At 37.9% G+C, this 26,648-nt stretch overlaps 1 protein-coding gene across 7 annotated transcripts; it reads left to right on the top strand.

Moving 5' to 3' along the window:
- The first annotated feature begins 5,188 nt into the window (after positions 1 to 5,188).
- LOC147509873 (sm-like protein LSM36B) lies at positions 5,189 to 17,616 on the top strand. Of its 7 annotated transcripts, none has more exons than XM_086602038.1 (5): positions 5,189 to 5,327; positions 5,492 to 5,548; positions 5,627 to 5,745; positions 16,690 to 16,803; positions 17,274 to 17,616. In XM_086602038.1, exons 3-5 carry the CDS (start codon positions 5,631 to 5,633, stop codon positions 17,318 to 17,320), a joined length of 276 nt encoding a protein of 91 aa, XP_086458164.1. In that variant the 5' UTR covers positions 5,189 to 5,327; positions 5,492 to 5,548; positions 5,627 to 5,630; the 3' UTR covers positions 17,321 to 17,616. The 7 variants fall into 7 exon arrangements, with proteins under 7 accessions (XP_086458164.1, XP_086458160.1, XP_086458163.1 ...); XM_086602034.1 differs by having other exon boundaries at positions 5,191 to 5,327; positions 5,619 to 5,745; XM_086602037.1 differs by having other exon boundaries at positions 5,228 to 5,327; positions 5,495 to 5,548; positions 5,619 to 5,745.
- The last annotated feature ends 9,032 nt before the right edge of the window (positions 17,617 to 26,648 follow it).

Raw genomic sequence — 26,648 nt, 5'->3', positions numbered from 1 at the left:
CTAGTAAATTGTTCGTTATGCCCAAACAACGAAGGATAGGATTGAGACTTGTGCTGCTGTGATAGAGTTCTTTAGTCATAAGGAATTCCTGAGCATCGTCAGCTGCATGATCGTCGTCGGTAGATACCGAGACATTATTAGTGTCAAGCTCGTTGGAATCATCTTACAACATAAGTGGTTAATCCAGTGTTATCATAACAGTGACGACTTGATTTTCCCCGGATAAGTATGCGATAGAATCAGGATGCCTTACATCATAATGCGGATACTGTACATTAATGATAGATGTAAAATTTCATGCAATTCGTTGAACAAAGTCTAAATAAACGTCCATTCTATCATTGCGAGCAACATATTATCATTCAAATTGGCTAACGACTAGCTTAGAATAATTAATCGTAACTTAGTCGCCCCCAGCTGAAGAGTTGTGCGTATACCACAAATGACAGTTTTGGACTTGGCCATATTATTTGACGCGTCAAATCCCCAATGTAGAGACCTCTCAATTATGTTTTCATTCAGCTTCAAGATGACACAAACAAGACCGGAGGAAGACTTATTATACGAACTATCGGTGTAAATCTAGCAAGTAGCTGATATATCCGATAAATATTTCAAGTCATCTCCCCCGGGAGGTAATGACAATTAGAGATCGACGTTTTCCTCATCGAGTAATGCTTTCAACATAGGAATATCATCAATAAGAAAATTAGTCATTAGCGAAACCAAAGTTTGTCTCTGTTTAATTGTATGAGTGTTAGAGACAATGTTGTAAACGCTAAGGTAACTTTTCCATTCTGCGACTCGATCCGTAGACGTTGCGAAAAAACTTGCGCAGCAGATATTCGACAAGTATAAACTTTGACTATTCCTTCTTTGAAATAAGCTTAAGACGTCTGACAACATGAAACAAGGCTAGTGTAATATTTTCAATACAAGAATGCCTCGAGACATATGACGGACATTATCCGCAATAGATGACGAAGAATCGTCAAAAGCAATAACTTCGTGTTGAATAATTTGGCGCATCGGTGGAACGGTAGCCGGGTCGTATGCAATCAGATGTTGAAAAGGAATAGGAGGGAGTAGTTCGATACCGCCAGGTTGACCTAGAACCGCACATTCGCGATGATCGTCAGTAAGTGCATCGAGACCTTAGGTTCGTCGAGTATTCGTCATAACTTTTGTAGAACGTGATCGTCGGTTTTGCATAAGAACCGCAGACGGCACCAATTATGTTTCGACCAGATATGATCAAAACATCAAGTGTTGATAAAAGAGACGAAGAACGTAGAAAAGTAATTGGAAAAATGATGGCGATCGGGAGAATGATGAGACTGTACCTTGCGGTTGCCTACGTACCCAAATTATCAATGGGATCAAGTCTCAAGAACGTAGTTCTGAATGAAAAATAGTTTGGTATTTATATAGGTAGAGTAGAGAATCCTTGTAGCTCAAGTATTCTTGTAGCTTGAGTCATTGTGATAGACTATAACTTTCAACTGATAATTATCTATTTGATAAGAAATGAATCTGGACATAAATCAATGTACATTAGTGGCAAGCCATGTGGCTAAGGTTCAGCCTTAGACACATGAGTTAATGGGCCTGTACATTGATCTATGGTATTACAAATTGGGCTTTAGCCCTGTCGATTAAATGAATAAAATAAAGACTCCTACTAATGGACGTTTGCCACGTAGGTGGGGGTCAAAACATGGTCTCCGGAAAAAATAGGATTTTTTCTTAAAAACAAAAACAACACACCCAAGCTAAAACAAAAAAGAACGAAGAGAGACAGGGCAGATTGTGCGAGCTAGCTTGGGATTGGTTTTCTCGCGTAGTTTTCTATATACTCTCTTTCACGAAACAAGAGGTGAGTAGTTTAGTTTTCTATTTCATGTCTATATAGAGATAACTTTACTGTAGTACACTATTTCCGCTCATTTTTCTGCTCCTTCTCTTCTGTTCTTATTCTTCTCATTATTGTTAAAACTGGTTAGATTTTAGGACTGTTGAAAACTCTTAAGTGATTGTTAATGGAGGAGCGAGCATCGTCCTATCCTGTATACTTTTTGAAATGTGATACTGTTATTGTGTTGGTATTTTATTTGTGAACTATTATACTGTGGTTGTGTTGTTGGATTGATGATTGGTGGTAGTGGGGGGTTTGAGTGTGGTTGATAGCTGGAAGGAGACGTTAATGGCGGTCGGATCTATGGCTGGGGATGAATTTCGAAGGTTATGTATTAAAGTTTTAGGTTTATTAAAGTGGTGGGATTTTTCACCAGGATCAAAATCGGTGGGATGAGAGTGGAGGAAGAGAGGTTGGTGGTGGTCAGAATTCGCGCTGCTGAGGGTGAAGGGGATTAGTATCCAGTGTTCCTGATTCTTTTGTTTGGTTTCTATTTTGGTTGGGCCGGACCACAGCAGTGTTGTTTCTTTGGGCCGGACCATACCAGTTTTGTTTCTTTAGGCCGAGTCTATTTTTTTGTTTGAGCTGGGCTCACATGATTTAAAATGGGTCAAGTTGAGTCATTTAAATCTGCTTAGACTTTTGGGGGCCATGTTATAAAGGCTTGGGCCTTGGGTTTGGGCTCTGTTTTGGTTAGTTAGATTAGGACCATAGGTTGAAGAGTTTTACATACGGGTTTGTGATAAGACCTGTTTGGATGAATACCGAACTGTTGACCATTGAGTGTTGACTGTTTATTGTGTTACATTGTTATATTAATTTTTTTATGGACTAATCCCATGGTAGAATGTTATGGAAGCCTATATAAATTGGTTTGTCATTATCTAAGAAAGATTTGATGTTGATATTGTGAAATTTTATGACACGTGATAAGATTTGAAATTTTAAGAGACATAGACATAAATTTGAATAAATTACCTAACGAAAATCTTAGAACCTAGCTACCACAAATCATTTGATTTTCCCCTTGTGTAGGGCGTACATAATATGATTGGCCCTTGTATATGGCGTATAAGATGTTGATTGACCCATGTGTAGGGCAATCGTAGCTGAATAGTGGCTTGATTATCTCGTTCGCAAAATTAGAACGAAACGCGCGATATTTTGTATCGAATAGTGGTAGTACCCACATAATGGCGTTCGTGTGAGGGTTACCTGGTATGCGATATCCCGATTATGGTAACTACGCACGGAGTGGTTCATTATGTGAGGGGAGGCATGTGGATGTACATGTTCGGCGTTGGGAAGCGATTGTGGTAGCTAGAGAAACTAGGTAAAACATAGAGACGACGTATTATTAGGGACACTTGATAAATATTACTGATATGATAGTTTCCTCCGTGTGGTTATTGATTTAAGACTTACAAGTTAAGTTTCGTTTTATGATATGATTATTACAAATTGCTTTGCAGGAGAGTGAGTTAAACTAATTATTCTTGCAGAGATTACCCACTCTGCGATAGAGCATGCATAAAGGGTAGGTACTCAGATACCATAAGTTTTATTTACTCTTAGTTAGAAGCTAAGGTGCCTTTATGAAGGAATTAACTACCTTAAGCTAAGGTGCCTCGGTGGAGGAACTACCTGTCATATAAAGAATAAAGGATTATGTATATCTAAATGGTTTTTCTAAGGCTACTCATACTAGTATTATTTATAATGCTAACCCGATTTGCATGTTTGCTAATCGGGTGTGTTCCTATATGAACATAGCCGATCAGCCTGGATAGGGTTAGCTGATGTTTGGGAAGGTGGCGTGTTGCAAGTGATTTTATGTTAGCATTTATTTTTAATAAGATGTCGTTTCATTTTCCTCAGAGATGTAGTGGAATTTGTTGGAGACATATGTTTTAATTTATTTCCGAATTGTTAAGTGAAGAAGTTTGTAACTTAATTTTTTATTGCAAGTTTTCAAAATGATGAGTTAACTGTTTTGAGTATTTTATTATTTAGATTTTCCGCATGTGTTATTATTCATTAGGGTTATGAAATAGATTGGGTTTTGAAGTTGTTATCATATCTCGGATACCGAGGAGTCGGATATTATTTATAATATCTGAATTATTGAAATTCGGAGTGTGACAATTATGTTTGTCTAGGTCTATAGTGAAAACACTTTTTTGTCCATTTTGGTTAAGGTAATAAAAGCCATAGCTTTTTTTGTTTATCATGGCTAGCTCCCCGATACCCCTGGGTAGGGGTGGGAATTTGGCCCTAACGACCCTAACCCGACCCTGACCGACCCGACCCTAAGCCCTATAAAGCCCTTACAACTAAAGCCATCACAGAGTTTAAGGCAGGGCTGACCCGGCCCTAATGCCTTCTAAGGCAGGGTCAGGGCTAAGGTTCTAAAACATAGGCCCGACCCTAACTAAGCCCTAATTATAATTTCACTATAAAATACACAACTAAAACTATCCAACTCCTTGTTACATATTTTCAATTAAAATAACACTGTCCTTTGTAATTTATCACTTACCGTATGGGTACTTCTAATAACTTGTCTTATATCATAAAACTTGTAAACCTAATTGTTTTATCTCATAACTCACGTGACACCTCCTCAACTCTCCGCCTAACCTAGTCGCCAAGAACAATAATAATGAGCCCGGCACTAGCTTTAATGAAAAATAGGTTGGCGTCGCCAAGAAAACTCATTCCATACTCTTATTTGTCTTTGTGTTCTTCAATGTTAAATGTAATTTTTGTGAGATTTAAATACAAGAAATAAAAGATTTATGTCAGTGAAAGCTCATTCCAAAATGTGTCTTGTGCATTTTAACTGTAATTTTGAAATATAAATATGAGTCTTTATGTACTTCAGTTTATTAGATTGTGGATATGCATTTTAAATTGTTGGACTTATCAAAAATTATTACTAGATTGGTTGTTATTCAAATTTCAAAGTGGTGGGACTTTGAGTTTGCAAATCTTTGAATTTTTTTTGTAATATAAGTGAGTTTTAAAACTGATGCAGTAAAAAGAAGAAAATATATAGAGCCCGACCCGGCTCTCTAAAAACTGTTAAAGAGGGCTTAGGGTAGGGTCAGGGCTAGAAATTTAGACTTATGACCCGACCCTATGGAGCCCGGCCCTAATAACTGAAAGGCTTTAAATGTTTAGGGCCGGGCTAGCCCGACCCGGCCCATTGCCCCACCCCTACCCCTGGGCTCATGTGTTGGCAAGAGGAGGTTTTGTAAAATGATTGGTATATATCGAAATTTTAACAAAAAATATCAAAGGGAGGTCACATAACCTAGTACGTTTAGTTTGTTCGAAATTATTGAAACCAAGCTTTCACCTATGTTCCAAAGGCCAAACCTAGTACTTCATTACCATAAGATTTCTCCAGGTAAGGCTTAAAACCTTGTAAGTTCTTCTTTTATGTTTAAGCTTTGTGATTTTCAATGCAATATCGATTTATGCTTATCTTCTATTCTTCGTTCTTGTCTTTCTTTTCTTTTTGGTTTTTCGCCGGCGGTAATAACGACATGATTTCAATAAACAAACTTCCAGCAGTAAAACCAAGTCTCTCCTTCTATCGATAATAAGCTGCGAACACCTACGTTTGAGGTACTTTCTTTTTCTCTCACACACATAAACACATAAGGGTTTTCCCCATGTTGGGTTTGTATAATTTCAGTGAATTAGAAATATGAGTGGAGGAGGTGAAAAGGGATTGGGGGCAACAAAGACTCCTGCTGATTTTCTCAAGTCGATTCGTGGCCGGCCAGTTGTTGTTAAGCTCAATTCTGGGGTCGATTATAGAGGTCAGTTTTTTATAAGATTTTCTTTTATGAATATCTTAATTATATTCGGTAAGTGTAATTATATACAGTATAGTGAACGCATTGCTAGAACCAATGTTTTATGCATAATATAATCAGCAACAATTTTTTGAATCAGGAGACACTTTAGCTTTTTACCAGTAAGAATGCTCCTGTCAAACCGAGTTTTGTGTTGGAATTTTCTTGTTTGTAATTCAAATTACTTATGTGAGCTTGGTTGAGAAGAACATGAGTCTACTTGTGTTTTGTGAGATAGTCCCACATTGGCTGGCGAACTCTAACTTATTGGCATATCTAGAATACCTTTGGTCCAAGGGTACAAATGCTTTTGGGCTTCGGGTGGAGGCCCACTCAAAGGCTGCATCGAGACGAGTTGGTTTGCGTTTGGGCTATATGTGTGTGATAAGTTAGTAGGGTTTAGCCAAATTCTCTAAACTGTTTTTTGCATGCTGAACATGTTTATGAGTTTCTTATTTGCTTTGGCTTCCCAATAACACGAGGTTTCTCATTTCTTTTTTTTTAAAAACAAAATATATATATATATATATATATATATATATATATATATATATATATATATTTTTTTTTTTTATATTTATTTTTTTTTTTTTTTTATTTATTTATTTTTTTCATCTAAGTTTACGACACTTTTTTCTGAGGTCTAAATCCATCTTCTTCTTCAAGCTCTAGCCACCAGAGAGAGTTATACTTGTTGTTTTAAATAATAGGCTATTGGAATGCAATTTAAACTACTGTTGTCATTGAATCCTGTAAGGGAAAACGCCTAAGAAGTCTTTTGCACTTATAGAGGGGGCGAAATATTCTCTTAAGAACAATGTTCATACATGCCTTGACAATCTGTTATTCATTGTCATTAACTTATTTTCGGTTTTCTAACCCTATTTACAACAATATCCTATTGCCCTACTCTCTAGAGCAATAAGTGTAACTTTTCTTTTAAGATTGTTGTGAAAAAGGGGTAGAAACCGAAAAGAACTAAAGGACAGATGAAGAAATTGTCAAGTCGTGTATGAACATTGTCCTGAAGATAAGATTTTGTCCTTCTATAGGTGAAAAAAACTCTTTAAACATTCCTTATCACAAATTCCATGACAACAGTAATCTAAGTTGCACTCTAATAGCCTACTCTTTAGAACAATAAATATAACTCTTTTTGAGGGGCTTAAGAAGAAGATGGGTTTAGGTCTCAGAAAAAGGTGTAGTAGATCTAGACGAAAATCGCATATATAGAATGCAAGAGTCGGTTTTGGTTTCTAAAAAGGAATTAGAAATTTCGTGTTACTAGGAAGCTAAAACATTTTCCAAAAACAAATAGAAAACCCAAAAATGTGTTAAGTATATAAAAAATAGTTTAGGAAATTTGGCTAAGCCCTACTAATTTATCACACAAATATAGCTTAAGCCCAAATCCGACCCGACGCATCACGATTCGGCTTGGTGCAGCATTTGAGTGGGCTTCCTCCAAAACCCAAAAACATTTGTACCCTAAGGACCTAAGGGCACACCTTTATACCAAGAATAATCTAGATATACCCAATAAGTTAGAGTTTGCTAGCCATAGGTCTGTCCAACATTCTTGAGAAAGATATATGCCACGTGGACACACCTATGGTGCCACCTAGGAAAAGAAAAATAGATTGCACGTGAGATGATTTTGTCCAATAAAAATGCTAGGAATTATCGGAATATATAACTAGTTTTTTTTTCAGGGAAAGAAAGTCCTAAATATCATGAACTTATCGAGATTTTAAACAAGACATGTCTTTGGGCTTGGGTTGGGGAGGAGGCCCACTCGAATGCCTCACCGAGCTGAATCGTGATGCGTCGGGTCGGATTTGGGTTTGGGCTATATTTGTGTAATAAGTTAGTAGAGCTTAGCCAAATTTCCTAAACTGTTTTTTGTATACTGAATACGTATTTGGCTTTCTATTTGTTTTTGGAAAATACTTTGGCTTCTTAGTAGCACGAGGTTTCTATTTCTTTTTTAGAAACCAAAACCGACTCTTGCATTCTATATACGTGATTTTCATCCAGATCTACACCTTTTTTAGAGACCTAAATCCATCTTCTTTAAGCCCGTCAGGGAGTTATTGATGTATCTTTGTCACGGAAGCAAGAACAATAGATACACAATGTATAAAAATACCAAAAACTAAGGTTTAATGAATAAAAACGAATTCTCTTTATTCAATAATAATAATCAAGTCTGAAAATCTTAAGGTTTACATATGCTTATATAGAGAACTAGTTAACAAATCTTAATCATAATAGAACTTGGAAAACTAAAATAGAAGCTAGTCTAATTCTAATTAACTAAGGATTTAAAATAGAAATAGAATAAAAGATAGACTCTAGCTGTAGCATTATGCATGTGCTGTGCACATGATAATCTATTGCGTCCTCGCATTAATCCCCCCAGCTTGAGAAGAGCTCGTTCTCGAGATTAAGTCCTTGTAATTCTGGTAGAAAGTAGGATCCATGAGTTGAAATGCATCATCAGAAATCCATGAATTTTCTGAGAATGGAGGACGGTCACACCACTTCACCAAATAACGATCATAAGTACCCTGGCGAGTCGTAGTAGTAGAAACATCAATGATAGTTTCAATCCGATCTGTAGCAGTAACAAGAACAACACTATGATCTACAAGTAGGGGAATAGGTGGAATACTATCGCCAACAAAAGGAGTGAGATCCGCTACATTATGAGTGCAAGATATATGCATCTCGGGAGGGAGGTCCAATTCATAAAGCATTTTCTCCATGACGGGCGACAATGGGAAATGGGCCAAATCGTCGCATCATTAACTTGTGAGATGAAGGAAAACGTTCTTTTCTCAAATAAACCATCACCAAATCACCAACCTCGAAAGTCACCAAGCGCTTGTGTTTGTCTGCATTAGTCTTGTACATGGCATAAGATTTCTCCAAACGCTTCTTGAGAAGCAAATTCCTAAGATTTCTCCAAACGCTCATGAATAAGGTGAATTTGGGAAGCAAATTCCTCTGCAGATGCACTAACAAGAACAGTCGATGGAATAAGAGCAAGTTCAAGAACAGTAAGAGGAGTCATGTCAGTTACAATCATGAAAGGAGAAAGGCCTGTAGAACGGTTGACAGAGTTATTATAAGCAAACTCTGCTTGTGCTAGAGCAAACTCCCAAGATTTGAGATTATCATCAATCAAACACCTCAATAGGTCACCCAAACTACGATTTATAACCTCAGTCTGTGGGTGGACAGTTGTAGAAAATTGGAGCTTACTCTTAAAAAGCTTTTATAATGTTTTCCAAAAATAGCTAGTAAACTTGACATCTCTGTCAGAAGTGATAGTGTGAGGTAAACCATGCAAATGAACTATCTCACGGAAGTATAAATGAGCAACCTGTGCAGCATCTGTAGTAGGAGTGCAGGGAATGAAATGAGCCATCTTGGAGAAACGATCCACAACCACAAAAATAGAATCCTTTCCGTGTGTAGAACGTGGTAAACCCAACACAAAATCCATGGAGACATCAACCCAAGGTTTGTCGGGGATAGGAAGTGGAGTATACAAACCAAAGATTAGTGTGCTTACCTTTTCATTTGTCGGGCACACATAACATCGCCAATAAACCGGGTTAATATCTCTACGATAGTAGGCCAAAAAGTACTTCTCCCCGATAGAGGCAATAGTCTTTATGATCCCAAAGTGACCACTCAACCCCCAACATGCATTTCAATCATAATGTCGATCACGCGGGGAAGAAACGGGAATACAAAGTCGTGAACCCCGAATATGAAACCATCATGGAGAAAAATTCACCGGATACACCATGATGTACTAAAACGGATTCGGCATGAATAGGACCAAAATAGGCATCCCGAGCATATAAGTCGCGTAACTCATCAAAACCAAACAAAGAGGTACGAGAGTAACCAAGAGATCTTAACGGCGACTCAAAGCATCAAGAACTTCGATTATCCTTTCGGCTGAAACGAACCGTAAATGGAAAGTATATTTCTGCAAGAAAGAGTTCCACTTGATATGTCAAGTACTGACATCCTTTTGAGTATTAAGATAACGAAAAGCTTCATGGTCAGACTTTATGAGGAATTCACGATGAATAAGATGATGATGCCAATGTCACACAGCTTGGACAACTGCATAGTACTCCAAGTCATATGTAGAATAATTCAATTTAGCACCAGTAAGTTTCTCACTATAGAAAGCAACCGGCTTGCCATTTTGGCTCAAAACAGCACCAATGCCGTACTTACAAGCATCACATGTTTACCTCAAAGAGTTGAGTGAAATTTGGCAAAACTAAAATAGGAGCAGAAGTCATCTTCTTAATCAAGTCAAATGCCTCATTAGCTTCAAGAGTCCATTCGAAAGCTTTCTGACACGTCAAAGCAGTTAAAGGAGCCATAATACTGCTGAAATTATGAATGAACCTTCTATAGAAAGAAGCTAAACCATGAAAACTACGAACCTAAGTCACCGTAGAAAGAACAGGCCACTCAATAATAGCCTGGATTTTGGAATCATCAACACGAATACCATCGGCAGAAACCACAAAACCTAAAAATACCACAGAGTCAACCATGAAAGAACATTTCTTAAGTTGTAAATAAAGCTTCTCAATACACAAAACACCCAAAAGAATCTCAATATGCTTGATATGTTCAAACTCAGAAGAACTGTAAATCAAAATATCATCAAAGTAGACAACACAAAATTTATTCAGATAAGGCTTCAAAACCTGAGTCATAAGACGCAAGAAGGTAGAAGAAGCATTAGAAAGACCAAAGGGCATGACCAACCACTCATATAAACCGCCTTTTGTTTTAAAGGCGTTTTCCATTCATCTCCAAGCGCGGATCTGAATGTGATGAAATCCAAATCGCAAATCAAGCTTGAAAACACCTTAGCACCATGCAATGAATCAAGCATATCCTCAAGGTGGAATCGAAAACGATATTTCACGATAATTTTGTTAATATCCCCGCTATCAACACACATCCTCCAACTCCCATCTTTCTTAGAAGTAAAGTCGCGCACGCGACCTGAGGGGAATACTCTCTCCGACAAATCCGCAGCTAATAACTCAATAACTTGCCTCTGTTACTCGGCGTGTTCAGAAGGAGCCATGCGATAATGTGGTAAGTTAGGGAGGGGAGCTCCAGGAATAAGATCAATAGCATGTTGGATATCTCGTAAAGGGGGCAATCCTCCATTAGCAGGCTCAATACAAACATCGAATATGAATCTAGCATTGGTTGTAACCACGGTGGTATAGTAGTAGGGTTTGCAAGAAATGACGCAAAGAAGAGCAAGAAACATACCGCAATGATGGCGTGCATGCGCTAGAAAACCTGGTTTCACTGGTGGGCGTGGCTGAGAAGGTGGGCGAAATGGAGTTAGTGGTGCCAAAACAATTTTCTCGCCACCAGAAGTGAAAGTATAAGTGTTCTCACGCCCATTATGAGTAACAAGGAGATCATATTGCCAGGGACGACCAAGTAACAAGTGGCATGCGTCTATGGGTGCAACAGAACACCAAACATCATCCTTGTATTTAGGGCCAATGGAGAACGAAACTAGACAACGGCGAGTAACCTTGACTGTGGCACCATCCTGTAACCAAGAAATAGTGTAAGGTTCAGGATGTGGCTCATCCTTGAGTTTCAGCTTGTCCACCATATCTTTAGAAACAATATTATCACTGGAACCGCTGTCAATGATAACATTACACAACATGCCATTTGAAGTGCAGCGAGTACGGAAGATATTATGACGAAGCCATGACGTAGGATCATGCTTAATAACTGGAGTAACTAAAGGACGGCGAACAATCAATTGGGGACAACCGGAATCTACGTAAGTTAAAAAACCATCAATCTCAGTGACGTCTTCTTCCGGATGGGTGAGATTTTCTTCATCCTGTGTTAAATCCACGCGTTTGCGTTTAGAACAGTCACTACGAACATGTCCAATTTCCTTACACTCATAGCATGTGATTGAACCTACTCTGGTAGGAGGAGGGTTGGATGACGAAGGAACATGGGTAGAAGTGGCACTAGCGATGGTTGAAGGGATGAAATGAAGCAAATCTTGACTTTGAGAGCATATTTAATAGCATCGGATATATCATAAACATCTTTGAAAGCTAATGCCTCTCGAAGTGGTTTTTGCAACCCATTCAAATAATGCCCAATTTTTTGATCGACGGATTCAGACAAATCAGCCCGTGTGCACAACAAAAGAAACTCCTCAGTATACCCAGCCACACTTAAAAGCCGTTGTTTCAAGTTTTGGAGGCGCATGAATAAATCCCTTTCATAGTCATGAAGAATAAATTCTTTTTTCAACTCTCGGCGCATCTTATCCCATGTAGTAATCTTATTGTAACCCAATTTAGCACGAGTCAATTGAAGTTCATCTCACCAAACAAGTGCATAGCCCATTAATTTAGTCGCAACTAATTTAACACACTTAGGATCCTCAAAAATTTTATAATCAAAAACTTTTTCAATCTTATTTAACCAGTCGACAAAAGCATCAGGTTGTAATTTTCCATTAAATTCAGACACATCTAATTTAATATCACCCATCTGATTTTTCTCTAAAATGCGCAATAAACGATTAATATCAAAATTACCTGCATTATGGTGCACATTTCGTTGAGGCCCGAGCCTTTGATTGCGCCTATTGTAGTTATTGCGCCTTGGTGGGGAAGGACGAAATAGAGAATCTGAAGGGTCCGGAGGATCAAAAGATGGTGCTAACCGACGTGGTTGGTGGCGATTTCTTCGCGGTGTACGTGGTGGAGAATCAAACGTATCAAGTGTGTAAGGTGCATCCTGCTGGCCACACCTATTAGTTGCTGGGCCCTTGACATACTGATTGGGAGGCCTCAAATTGTGTGGGTGGGCATTTGGACCAGACTCATTAGGTGCTTTAAAACGTCTGTGGGCTGGGTGGTTAAAAGCCCATTGGGTATCCCTTAATTGAGCCCGACCATCAGGAGTGAGAGAGTCATCATCTCTGCGAACACCTCTTCCTGGTTTCACTGTTTCTCTTCGTCTTTCTCGGGATGGAGTCAAACCACGATGCTGATGCTGATGAGCAGGAGACGTATGTCGACCCTGAAGATAGTGAGTTGTTGGTAGCAAACCACCTTTGTGCTTCTGATTGCGAACTCGCAGCGATGGTTGGAGATTTCTATCACCACCTCTATGTTGATAATAGATCGGAGATTCCAAGGCCTTGCCTTGAAAAGGAATAATAGGAGGAAGATGACGCCGATCTTTTCGAATAGGAGATGATGGGGTCAAAGGTGATTCCTCTCTGTTTTGAATGTCTAATTGTTGCTGTGTGGGGTTGTGAGAAACACCCAAATCGACAGCTTTAGAATGGGAAGTTGAAGCTGAAGAGTTATGGCGCGAGGGTGCATGATGGCGATGATGCAAGAGCTGAGAGCATGAGGAGCTTGAGGAATGGGCGGAGTCAGTATCAAGATTGGAGTCATGGGCAGGTAAGTTGTCGTCTGCTACCTTTTCAATCTCTAAAGTCTGCTCAACTTCAATTGCTTTTGCTTTGCCTTTCTGATTCTGCATCATCTGTTGCATCATCGTTTGCATATCCAAAATTGCGTCTTCTACTTTCGATTGACCTTATATTAATTAACTCGGGGGTCTACCATGACCTCGTTCTTGATTTGCCATAGCAAAATAACCAAGAAATTTGCTGGAATCTGATACTAATTTGATGTATCTTTGTCGCGGAAGCAAGAACAATAGATACACAATGTATAAAAATATCCAAAACTAAGGTTTAATGAATAAAAACGAATTCTCTTAATTCAATAATAATAATCAAGTCTGAAAATCTTAAGGTTTACATCTGCTTATATAGAGAACTAGTTAACAAATCCTAATCATAATAGAACTTGGGAAACTAAAATAGAAGCTAGTCTAATTCTAATTAACTAAGGATTTAAAATAGAAATAGAATAAAAGATAAACTCTAGCTGTAGCATTTTGCATGTGTTGTGTACATGATAATCTATTGCGTCCTCGCATCAATTATATTTGTTGTTCTAGAGAGTAGGCTATTGGATTGCAACTTAGACTACTGTTGTCATTGAATCTTATAAGGGAACACGCCTAAGAAGCCTTTTGCATCTACAGTGGAGGCGAAATCTTCTCATAATGACAATATTCATACATGCTTTGACAATTTGTTATTCATTTGTCCTTTAGGGTGTGTTTGGCAACCAGAATTTTAGGGTGGAATTCATAATATATTTTCGAAAATTAAGAATCACCCTGTTTGGCAACCTTTTCTGCACTAGAATGGAAACCTCAAATCCCCAAAATCGAGGAATTGTAAGTTTCTATATGGGGCAAAAAATTGAGATTTCCATATATTCAGGAATTTTAACTACTTGAAATTGTAAGCCTTGGAATTGTATTTTCAATTCCAATTCCAAAGGAAAATTTCCAAACAGACCCTAACTTCTTTTCGGTTTTCTAACCCCATTTACAACAATAGCCTACTCTCTAGAACAACAAGTATAACACTTCTCTTAAGATTGTTGTGAAAATGGGATAAAAACCGAAAAGAACTGAAGGACAGATGAAGAACAAACTTTCAAGGCATGCATGAACACCATCCTTGAGAAAAGATTTCGTCCCTTTGTAGGTGCAAAACGCTTTTTAAACGACTCATCTCACAAATTCAATTAAGATGCACTCAAATAGCATACTCTCTAGAACAACAAATATAACTCTTTCTGGCTCTTAAGGCTTGAAGAAGAAGTAGATAAGTTTACGTCTCAGAAAAAGGTATTAGATCTAGACGAATATCACATTTATATAGAATGCAAAAGGTGGTTTTGATTTCTAAAATAGAATTAGAAACCTCCTATTATTAAGAAGCCAAAGTAGTTTCCAAAAACAACTAGGAAACCCAAAAACGTGTTCAACAATCAAAAATCAGTTTAGGGAATTTGGCTAAGCCCTACTAACACGTCAAATTGTCGTGAAAATTAGGTCCTTCGACAACATTTTAGCTAGTTGTTTTAGACTTTTTTGCTCTCTGGTGCCTAGAACTGCTATTTTCAATATCGTACAGTACATGATATGCGTCGTATGATACATTGTGGTTCTAAGGATAATGTCAGAGAGAGAGAGAGAGAGCTTTCATATTGAGTATTGTACCATCTCCAACCTAGATATGTGCAATAAAAAACTGAGAGTCGGAGACACCTAAGTGGATATAAAAAGGCCACCTTCTCTTTAGTTATGGTCACCTAACCAATTTGTTCTCACCATACGGATGAGTTGAGTGGAACAACCTTGATGAAATTAGGAGCAAATTCAATTGGTTTTTAAACACGAAAAAACCCAAAGTTAAGAGCACCCCCCCTCTCTAAAGTCCAATCAAGCTAGCACAATAATGGATCTAAAAAAGAGAAGAAGATAAAGGGATTGGTGATTAACTTGGGGAGTTCATCACTAATTCATTTCTCCTCTTCCTGTTTTCCCTTCTTTCAGGATCTGCTATTGTGCTGGTTTGATTGAAGTTTAGGAAAACCGCAAGTTTTGTTTTAGGGATTTGTTCATCACTCAGTGTGATATTTACCGATTTGGCTTCCATATTTGGATATTTTCTTTTGTTGCTGGGTGCTTTACTCGCTAGTTTTTGGTTTTTTGACCTCCCCCCCCTAAATCCTTTGTAAACGGTTGCCGTTTTGTTATCTTGGCCAAATCTCTTTATTTTGTTATTTTAGGTATATTTTGCTCCTTTCCTTGTTAGAGATTTTTTGTTGGTTGTTATTGGTATCTCTATCTTCCTTTACTATGGGTGACAACCGAGATACAACTTCTACTGCTATCAGTGGTGTTGGACTGGGTTCAAACCCTCCTCAGTCCTCAGACCCTTTGTTATATTCATGATGATATTGGTAGAAATTACTTGGCTTGGTCTCAAGCTATTGATGTGTTTCTTAGTGCTCCCGGTGCTGAAACTTGGAGTGAGATGTGCATGAATCCCCTTTTTTGGAGATGACCCTTAGGACTCCAACAAAGTACAAGCTACAGTAAAAAATAGCTCCTTGTGAACACAATTCTGATTTCTACACTTTCTTTGAAGGCTCACAATTCAGTTGCAGCTACTGCCTACCATGTAGTATAACCATTGTTGCTTAATACTACGATGGACTTCAGCTGAGCTTTAGATGTTCCCGTTGGCCCAATCCTGAAACTTAGATAATACTGGGGAAATAAGTGTGTACCTTCCTTTTTATCTAGATTTTTTTATTGGACAAAGCTGAAAATTTTGTGTAAAATGCCAATTCATTATTTGAGTTTCTATCCTATTATTTTTTGTTTCATTTTATTATTATGCAGTCTATCTCTGCGCAGGTATGAATTTTTTCTCTTTGAATAGCAGCTTTCCGGGGCACACGATCAGCCTTAGATCTGTTTTAACTTGTGCCCTTCTAGCATGTTGTCGGCAGTTTAATTGGAACTTGGGAAGTGACTAGCGAATTGGCCCAAACGGGTGGGGAAAATTTTGAATTGATAGTTTGATTCTCCTAAATAACATTTTCCCATTTCCCCTAGGTAACATATATTATATATAACAAACAAAAAATAATGCATATTGGAGTTTTTTCTTATGTGAGGAATCATATGGGTTGAGATTTGCTACTACATTGTTACCCAATCAATAGAATAAATTGCTTCTACATTGTTAGATGTGCCCAGTTGACCTTGGAATCAGTCTCATTGTTTTCTGCTGTAAGGATGGCATGGTTTCGCATGAGGTTTCTGTGGAGATACACCCACATCTGATTGTTTTGTGCTGTTTGTAGTCAATTAGCAATTAAAAAAAATTCTTTGTTGATTCTGCAGGTATATTAGCTTGTTTGGATGGTTATATGAATATAGCAATGGAGCAAACTGAAGAATATGTCAATGGTCAGCTGAAAAACAAATACGGTGATGCTTTCATTCGAGGAAACAATGGTAACTAGAAGTGTTATTTCCTTTATATCTTTAGTGTTATAAATTTTTTTTGAAATATTTAGAGGGTTAAGGCAGACCCACACCTGTTACATTGAAGAACCCTAGCCTGAAGGCTCATCAACCCCGAAGGGAACCTAGCCTGAATCATTTTGAGTAGGCTCAACCGCTTCCGCCTTATCCATGAAGACTTGTTTTCGTTCCTCGGTCCACCCATCGTAGTAGCACCCTGTCTCTAGCCTGAAGGCTCACCTGGCCTAAAGGCCCATCACATAATTACACAAGAAAGAAATCCCAACCAACACTTGGTGGGATTCGAACTTGCAACCTCTCCCATGAGGAAAGGGGTACTAAACCAATTGAGCTAGAAGCACCCTGTCTCTAGTGTTATAATTTTTATCTTGCTTTCATTTACTTTTTTCTGCAAGCTTATAACAAGGAATTGAGGATCTTGTTTCTCTATGTGGGTGCAGTTCTGTATATCAGTACATCGAAGAGGACATTGCCTGAAGGATCGTAGAGGTTCTCAAGGGAAGCACATGGTGAAACATCTTAAAGTTGCTGAGACAGTCCTGGAATATGTGACACCTACACGTGGAGGTCGTGTTTTCTAGAAATGGATCAGTTGTTTACTAAAAATGACTATTTTAGTCAACAGCAAACTACTTTTGAACCTGGTAGAGTTGAGGTTTAGAATAATTCTGACTGTATTTTTGAAAACCTCACCTAGAGTGGTTTCCTAAGTGATTGGTGTCCTCACAGTTTTTAAGAGCTTGATGGTGGATTCCTCCAGTCTAATGCAATTTGCTTAAGGTATAGGATGTGAAAGATATTGACAATGATCCTTTGTTTTTAACTCAGCTCACAAGAAAGTTTTTGACAGCTTCACTATTATCTTTGGTGAACTCATGCTACTTGGATCGAGTTAAAGGAAAATGTTTGAAGCTGTCACACATGGTCAAGCCACTGGCAACTAAATGGCACAAGTAGTCAGTCGGATAAGGCTTAGCTGGCTGCCATGTTCAGCACATCAAGATTGGTTGGGCAAACTAGATACGAACATAATTTTTTTCTTTCTTTTCTAATCTACCAAACAATGAAGAGTTCTGTGATGGCTACGAGTTTAGATTCATCTCTTTTGCTGCTGCATTTTGGTTGCATCTATTTGCGGAATGCTAACAATATTCCATGTCACTCCACTCGCAAACTACGAAAGAAAGAAGAGTCCGGATTCAGTGAGGTTAACCGACTCTTAACCGTTTTCTATTACTTTAGCTGTCAAAATCTTTTATTTTGGTAGCAAGATCTAAACCAATGGACACAAATCCAAAATCCAAAAGAGAGCCCGCGAAAAACTCATCTTCTTTCCTCCTGTTTTCTTACCTCTATTCTCCAATTTTTCTTTCAATCTTTAATTTTTTGAGGAACTAAATCTAACCAAATCCTAAAGACAAAGAGAACGTGTTAATTCACCCCGTCGAAAACTCAATTTCCTAACAAAAATATAAAAGACCCATTTTCTTCCTGCGGAACTTCTTCGCCCCACTTCTCTGAAGCAGCTTGGAAATGGAAATATTGGATGGCAGAGGAAGTCAGTGACAACATGCTGATTCTACTTTTTTGTATGGCAGTGTTGATTGATTGATTTGTATTTAAGAGATTCAAATCTGTTTGCATCAGAATTAGGCATTACATTAAATCGTAGAGAAGAAGAGGGACTCATTTTCTAGAAAGTTTAAAAACTTAACTAGTATTGTTGGTTCTATACGTGAAGCATTTCTAACAATCACTTTTGGTCTTTTTGATAAGAAGCAAAGTTGTTAGAGCATTTGCAATGTAGGTGATAGAGGGGGGAAGTGATAACTATCATCTACTTTCCTCCAAAAGTGCTGTGCAATGCTGGGTGATAAACTCGGTGATAGTTTTCCCGAGTTCAAAACAAGGTGAAACCTTCCACCGAGTTTATCACTGACTTGTTAACTTCGGACGGGATGTTGGATTCGATGCGGATTATAAAACTCACCGAGACGGAATCCAACATCCCGTCCGAGTCCTAACGCCATCTTGTACCAACGGTTAAAAAGTCAGAACGGTAAAAAAACAATCAAAATAAAAAACTTTGGTATATATACAACATTTGTTTCATTTCAACTCACACTTCCAACAATCATATATCATATTTCTTCTTCTTTAAAATCAGTTTTTAAAAACCAAATATCAAATGGCATCAACTCAAGCATCTCAAGCAAGTGGTAGCACTCAAGCAAAAGCGAGAGCTCACTTTAGTATGTCCGATGATCAAGCTCTATGTCTTGCTTGGATAAAAATTAGTGAAGACTCCATTGTTGGTGCTTTCCAAAATGCAAAAGGATTTTGGAATCGTGTAACAAACGAGTTCAATCAAGCACATGGGTCGGATAGGTCTCCCGATTCAATTAGCGGTAGGTGGAAATATATTTCAAAAATGATGAACAAATTTGTTGCAATTGTGAATGCGGTGGAGGCTCGACATGCAAGTGGTACAACAATACAAAGCCGGGTAATTACAACGTTGTCAATTTGGAATTTATTGATTATCTCCGTCTTCGTCTAATTATCTTAGTGTATTTATTATTTCCATTTTAGTCTTAGTCTAATTATTATCTTAGTTTAATTATTATTGCAGTTTAATTATCTTAGTCCTAGTGATTATTTTAGTCTAATTACCACAATTTTTTTTTTTAGTTGTCCGAGGCAAGGATGACGTACCAACTACAAGAAAAATCGGCTTTTTCACTTGATCATTGTTACGTTATACTCAAGGATAATCCAAAGTGGAGTAACGTTTTTGAGGCAGGTTCAAGCCGCCCACAAAGGGAAAAGGTCGCAAAAATGATGGTGAAGATTCAACTTCTAATTCACCAAGTGTTGGTGGAGTTGAATTGGAGGGTTCTCAAGAAATAGAGCGTCCAAAAGAAATGGAGCGTCCTCTTGGATCGAAGAAAGCCAAGTCCAAAAGGAACCAAGAAAAATCAATTGGTATGTTGGAGGGTTACTTTACACGTTTAGAGGATACATTTTCACGGGATGCAAATGAAACACAAAAATGCTTAGAACTTAGGGAAAGGGAACTTGCATATGGTCAAAGAACCTGTGATGGCAAGAGAAGAAAAAATCGATTCAAGCAGAAAAAAAATCAGGTTCAATTGGAAAAAAATCGGCTTCAAAAGATGCAATATGAAGCTAAGATTTTAGCGACCGATACAAGTGTCCTCCATCCCGATACCGCTTTTATAATCGAGCAACAACAAACTGAAATACATGCTGAATGGGGAAGGGCTAGAGGTGGTCCTATCTCTAACTAAGCTTATGTATTTTAATTATCTAGTATTTTATTTTAATTAAAGCACTATGTATTTTAATTAATGCACTATGTATTTTAATTTCACTGTCTTTTTAATTAATGCACTATGTATTTTAATTTCATTGTATTTTTTTAATTAATGAACTATGTATTTTATCTAACTGTTTTTTTTTTAATTAATGCACTATGTATGTTCTCATCCAATATAATTATTTTCATAGAAATACAATTACCAATAAAATTAAAATACATTGTAATATAGTTCATTAAAACACAACTCATTAAATACGTTGGAACTACATAGGAAATACATTAGGAAATACATAGGAAATACGTTGGAACTTAATAGTTCACGTTAGGAAATACATAGGGAAATACATAGGAAATACACTTTCATTTCCATTTTAATTTTAAGCCTCCTTCTCCCTCATCCGGATCCGACCAATTTGGATCATAAATTGGTACGGATCTGCTGTTTTCTTCAATGCCACCAATTAAAAACATGTTCAACTAAGTCCTTTTGAAGATTAGTATGTGTAACTTCATTTCTGATCTTATTTCTTGCTTCAATCATCGATAGACAAAATGAAAACCATCATCTTCCTAAAAAGAGCGCAGTATTGTTTCTTTCCTCGACCTTGCCAATTCCAAACTCCACTTTCACGTTCATTCTCAACAATCATATTATGCATTATAATGCATGCCTTCATTATATCTCCAAGAACAACAACACTATGACAACGCGAAGCCTTAACAATATGCCATCGTGCGCAAAAACTCCAAACGCCCTTTCAACATCCTTTCTTGCGGCTTCTTGACGTTGAGTAAAGATCTTTTCATGCTTATTTCTTGGATAACAAATGGCTTGAACAAATGTGCCCCATTTTGGGTAAATACCATCAGCAAGATAATATCCCATATCATAGTCATTACCATTCACATTAAATGCAAATGCCGAGGAGCCTCACCTTGCTCTAATGATTCAAAAGCATGAGAACGATGAAGCACGTTAATGTCATTATCGCGAACACGGTAGGCGAAGAAGCAATGCTAGATCCAACAATGTTTGTCGCAGCGGCTTCAAGTATCAAAGTTGGTTCCTTCTTGTACCTACATGTGTTCCAGCCCATCCACTTGGGCAATTCTTCCACACCGGTGCATATACGGTCGATTGATCCAAGCATTCTGGAAAACCCCTTGTCGCATTTTTAGCTAATATCCTAGCGATTAATGCGCCTCGGGTTGGTCGTCTCAAGTACTCTTCCTCAAACGCCGTGATAATTGCCTTGCACCAACGCTTCATAGATACATTTGCTGTGGAATCTCCAATTTGTAAATACTCATCCGTTGAATCAGAAGAACAACCAGTTGCTAATTGTGCAACCGCAGCTAGTCCCTTTTGTAACCCGAAATTGCTTGCCGACCCAATCCATCCACCTTGTCTTTAAAGTAATCGTCGAATGATGCAACAAAGATGCAACATATACATAAAAAGCTCTCTTGTCATCCCGTACCTTCGCCTAAACTTATGAGGCGCCACCTACAAGGTGTTGTGAAGTAATTCCTCATTATCTTTTGTTTCTTGAAATCACCACCATCTCTAAACGCGTGTACTCTCTACGCCCTTCACGGATCCACCGCTTTTTATGCAGATCCACATCTTCAATTTCAATGGCTGCTTGAGTCATTAATGCCCCAAAGATGGATAATAACTGCAACCTCCTCCTCCTCCTTCGCCTCATCATATCATTATGCTCATCTCTTTATTCTTTCCATGTAGTCATCTTCAGCCAAGTACGTAAGACGACCCGTGAAACCGTAAGGCGAACTATTACTACTAGATCCTCCCCATAACCTTTGGTTATATGCAATTCTTTCTTCTCTAGACATTTTTCCTATTTTTAGCTTGGTTGTGGGGAAGAAGATGGTTGTGTTGTTTGTTTGATCTAAAAGAAAGAAGAGTAAAACGAAATATGAAAGGTAAGGTCACATATGATAAGGTCACATGTGATACTTCGATGTTGGTCCACTTACCAATTGACAACACATTTTATTAGATTTTTGTTCACTCTCCAAGTGACAACACATTGTATCCAAATGTCTATCCAAATGTACCCTCAATAATTCCAAATGGGCCACCATCCCCATCCATTATTCCATTGTTTGGAATAGTAAAATGTGCAGTGAGGAGGGCTTAACAACCAGACGGGATGTTACATTCCGTCTCGGTCTAAAAAACCAGATGGGATGTTACATTTCGTCTCGGTATCCCCATACACTATTCCTGTCAGAACCAAACCACCTGCAAAAATGAGTGATATTCCAAACTCAAAATTTTCTGTTTCAACAAAGATAGGAAATGAGTGAAATGAATGTGAAATGAGTGAAACGAGTGAAACGAATGTTCCATTTTTGGAAACATACGAACTTATAAAATTTTAATTTTTTTTGGCCATAACCTCATTTGTTTTATTGACATATTCATATCCAAAACCTGCTAATATACTTTGAAAATAATAAATAAGACAAACAACAATAATGAACAACACCCAAGGTGATAAGAGCCCAAAACTGTAGTTTTAACCCCTTAATAATCATACTGTTAGACCAATTATGTGAATAATAAGTAAGAGTTAATACTGATTACGTGTTTTTATGCATTTCGTGGGCTTCAAAGTCCATTATGTGCGTAAATGTGCCACTTTAGCGAGATAAAGGAGCAAAAGTCGTGAGAACTTCGAATGCCATCTCTTTGGACTCAGACCTCGGATTGAGGCCTACCTTATGTCAAAACGACCGGCTCGGAAAGAGCTTTGCAATGGTCTAAGCCTTGACCCAATCAGAGGAGCAGAAGTGGACGAAAAGTCTGTGGAAGCCAACTGCAGCTGAAGAGGCCTTTTGGATTTGAAAAGAATTGGGTTTTGGGCCTGATTCTCTGGCCCAAAACATGGCTCCAAGCCCATGCACGATTTTTGGATCTGGATGTATAAAAACAAAAGCTTCACTCAGTGTTAATGGCAGTTAATGGCAAAAAATGGCAGTTAGGTTAGGTAGATAGCTTAGAATAGAAAGTAGCCATTAAAATAGCTTCTAGATCTAGATTTAATTGTTTTATTTAATTAGTTTCAAATCCTTTATTAGATTAAACCTTTGGATCTTGTTCTTCATTTGATTAGATCAATAAAGTAGTGTCCTTTATCAATTTCGTTTTTGTCATTTACAATTTATTAGATCTAAATTCAATTCTTGTTACCATTCAATTCTTAGTTATTAATTAGATTCCATTATTGTTTAATTAAGTAAATTTCAATGCTTTATATTATGTTTAGTTTAAATTTAAATGGAAATAATTATGAATGATTCAAGGCTAAACCTCCATTAGAGGGGGTTGAGAAACCTTGATGAAAGCTTGATTCCATTATCTGAGATTGTCGTAATTTCCTTTCCACTCTAGAAACGTTTAGTTCACCATGAGAATGGGTTTAATCGTTCACATGCTAATTATTAATTGGTAGAAATGCCATGTGTAGTTAGGGATTAGGAAGAACCGATTGTTCTGCTTAGCAGTTCAATTCGGATTACGACGACTCGTCGCTAGTGGATTAAGTTGAGTTAAGGTGGAATTAATCCCCCTCTAACTCCTTATCATCGAATCAACGTAGCATTCCCTTAGTTGTCTGATAATCGACTAGTTGCATTTCGTGGGTAGTTGCATCGTAGTCTAGTTCGTAATTCGTAAATCTCTCATTGACTTTAAGTAGAGTATTGAGACTAGAAAACAAGCATACGGAAGGACTAAGAGTGGAACGAATCACTCTACTCCACTATATCTCATAGGATTGAGAGTAGAAAATATCTTTGATAAAACAAAGGCTCACAAGTTTAGTTTTAGTTTTACTTGCGTTTCGAAGTTTAATCGCTTTATCTCGTAGGTAAAACTATTCATTTTACTTTTATCAAATGGCGCCGCTGCCATCTTAGTTTCACTTTCGTATTGTTTTCGTAGTGTTAGTACTGTTTTTAAAGTCCCATTTCACCCACCCACCCTTGTTGAATCATACTGTGGTTGTCCATTTTATAGTTGAAAAATTCCGGGCAAAATTTACACCACCGACATACCTATGTTCTTGGACCGAAAGACCAGCCCCATATGGAGCGACCAAAAAACACTGTAATTTGAAAATTACTTTCGAGGTCTTGGCCATGCCTATCTTGAAATATGAAATATGTGGTTAAATTTTTCGGTTTCGACAATTTTGATTCGAACTTTGCTCTTTCATATTTTTCAAAATTGTTCTAAACTGCTATATACACTAAACAAAGCGTAAACAAGACGCTATTCATAAGCCGGCAAGGGCCTTGTCAATCAGGTATTCCTTTCTTCCACACCTCGCGATCTCCTGTTAGAGTTTTATACTAGTATATCGAAATTGTTTGGAGTGTTGCATGTTTAGTTAAGCTCGACTTAGTCTTGCATGAGATTAAGGTCCGGTAGAACAAAACACCTAACGTAAATACACAACAACAAAAACAAACAAGTCTATCTAGTATACCACACACTACACCTCTAGCTACTATTTCACACACACCACCGATATAATAGGGAAGAAAGAGAGATCCTCTCGGGACTTCTACAAAGCCTTGAGCGATAGCCCCAAATCTTGCATCGTTCTAGCTGGGGATTTCTCCAAATATTTTTAATTTGTTACCCGTTTTCATGGTTTAGACCATGAAAACCTTATCGGCTATCGTTAGGATTGAACAAGTCTTAACAACATTCCACCATCCTACGGTTGGTGAACAAATTAAATTAAGGGTATTCCCTTTCACCTTAGCCGATAAGGCTTTGAGTTAACTTGGTTAACCCCTAATTAATTCCGTGGACTCGTGGGCTAAACTTGTTCACCGTTTATGGAACATTTTACCCACCCCCCCAAGACGGATGAGATGCTTTCCAAGATTCATTTCTTTTTCGACAAAATCCTCATGAATCATTTTCGAGGCTTGGAATCGTTTCACCGATCTGCTTTATAGAGTGTCCACACCATAACCTAGCAAAAGACACGTTAGTTCGCGGCCTTTTTCAAAGGACTTCAACATCACCATAAAGAAGTCCTTGACATTATGAATGGGGTAGTTTCTTAAGTAAAGGAGCCTCCTGAGGCTTATAAATTTTTAGAAGACCAAACTAAGCGAAAATAATAATTGGGGGTAGTGATGATATCCCCCGGCCAATGGAGTTCTTCTTCAACAGTTAAGGCCGCCGGTATGTTTGAAATTAAACACGATTCCGAGCTTAAAACTCTAATCGAATCACTCACTAAAAAGGTAGAGGCCATTTCTGTACAACAAAAGCCTATCCCCGTCATGAATGTAAATTCAAACCCATGTAGTTTCTGTTGGAGTCCTGAGCATCCCGACTCCCACTGTCCTATAGCCTATGAACAGGCCTTCTTCCATTAATAGTGAACCTAACGCCCTTGGAGACAAAATCCCAACTTCGGTTGGAGAAATAACCAACAAGTCACACCTCAAGGGTACAATAATCAATATGTTAGGCCAAAACGCACGCCTTTAACCAAGCTCCACTACGACAAGGATGTGGTCGGGGTAATTTTAATAATTATAACAACCAAGTGCAACCTCGACAAGGTCAAGCACAAGGTCAAGGTAATTATAATAATTATAATGCTAATAGAGGTATCGTTCCGTCAATAATAATTATCGAATCCACCTATAAATAATTCACGTGAAATAGTTCCAGTCACACCACCCGTGACTACTACACCCACACAACCGGATCGCCTCGACACCTTCATACAAGTGAGCCAAAAACTTTTCCAAACCATGGCTCAATCTAACCAACAGCTTCTACAATCCGTTAATAATTTAACCCAACAGTTGGCTCAAGATAAAGCCCAAACCAAAAGGTGTGTTGCCAAGTCACGCAATACATAATCCTAAAACAACAAACACAGCCTTTGAGGTAACGGATAATACTAGTAATGAATTTGAAAATGTACGTGAGATAAAAGCCATCACCACTCTCCGTTCTGGCAGAGTGGTTGATAACAAGGTAACTATGCCTATAGTTACCCCACCAAGATAACCCTACACCTACTATTTTACTAGATACGAAATAGAAACTGAAGAGCCTACCACCGTAGAGGTACCGCCATAAACACAACCTAAGAAACAGAAAGCCACGGTTAAACATCCGGTGATACCATTGCTAAATATAGACGAAACCACCGTTTCCACAAAAATTATCCATGTTAACTAGGGATACAAATTACGAGGAGATTAGGGACGTTTTCAAGAATCTAACTATAAACCTTCCCTTCCTCGAAGCTATTAAAAAGCTACCACATCATGCTAAGTTTCTTAAGGAATTGTGTACTACTAGGCGAAGACAAATATACCAAAAGACGCTTTTTAACGAGAACAATTCCCAACCTTATCCGAACATAATGGAATTGTTAAGTACAAGGACCCTGGTCGATCT

Source organism: Coptis chinensis, chromosome 3 (genome assembly GCF_015680905.1).
Source record: "Coptis chinensis isolate HL-2020 chromosome 3, ASM1568090v1, whole genome shotgun sequence".
NCBI classification, from domain to species: Eukaryota; Viridiplantae; Streptophyta; class Magnoliopsida; order Ranunculales; family Ranunculaceae; genus Coptis; species Coptis chinensis.
The sequence above is the reverse complement of the archived record's forward strand: the minus strand, read 5'-3'. Positions and strand labels throughout refer to the sequence as shown.

What these genes read in the sequence shown, in the direction of transcription:
- LOC147509873 (XM_086602038.1), top strand. Translation starts at nt 5,631, where the DNA reads ATGAGTGGAGGAGGTGAAAAGGGATTGGGGGCAACAAAGACTCCTGCT. An exon ending in TTCTGGGGTCGATTATAGAG is followed by an intron (nt 5,746 to 16,689) that starts GTCAGTTTTTTA and finishes TTGATTCTGCAG; the next exon opens with GTATATTAGCTTGTTTGGAT. An exon ending in TTTCATTCGAGGAAACAATG is followed by an intron (nt 16,804 to 17,273) that starts GTAACTAGAAGT and finishes ATGTGGGTGCAG; the next exon opens with TTCTGTATATCAGTACATCG.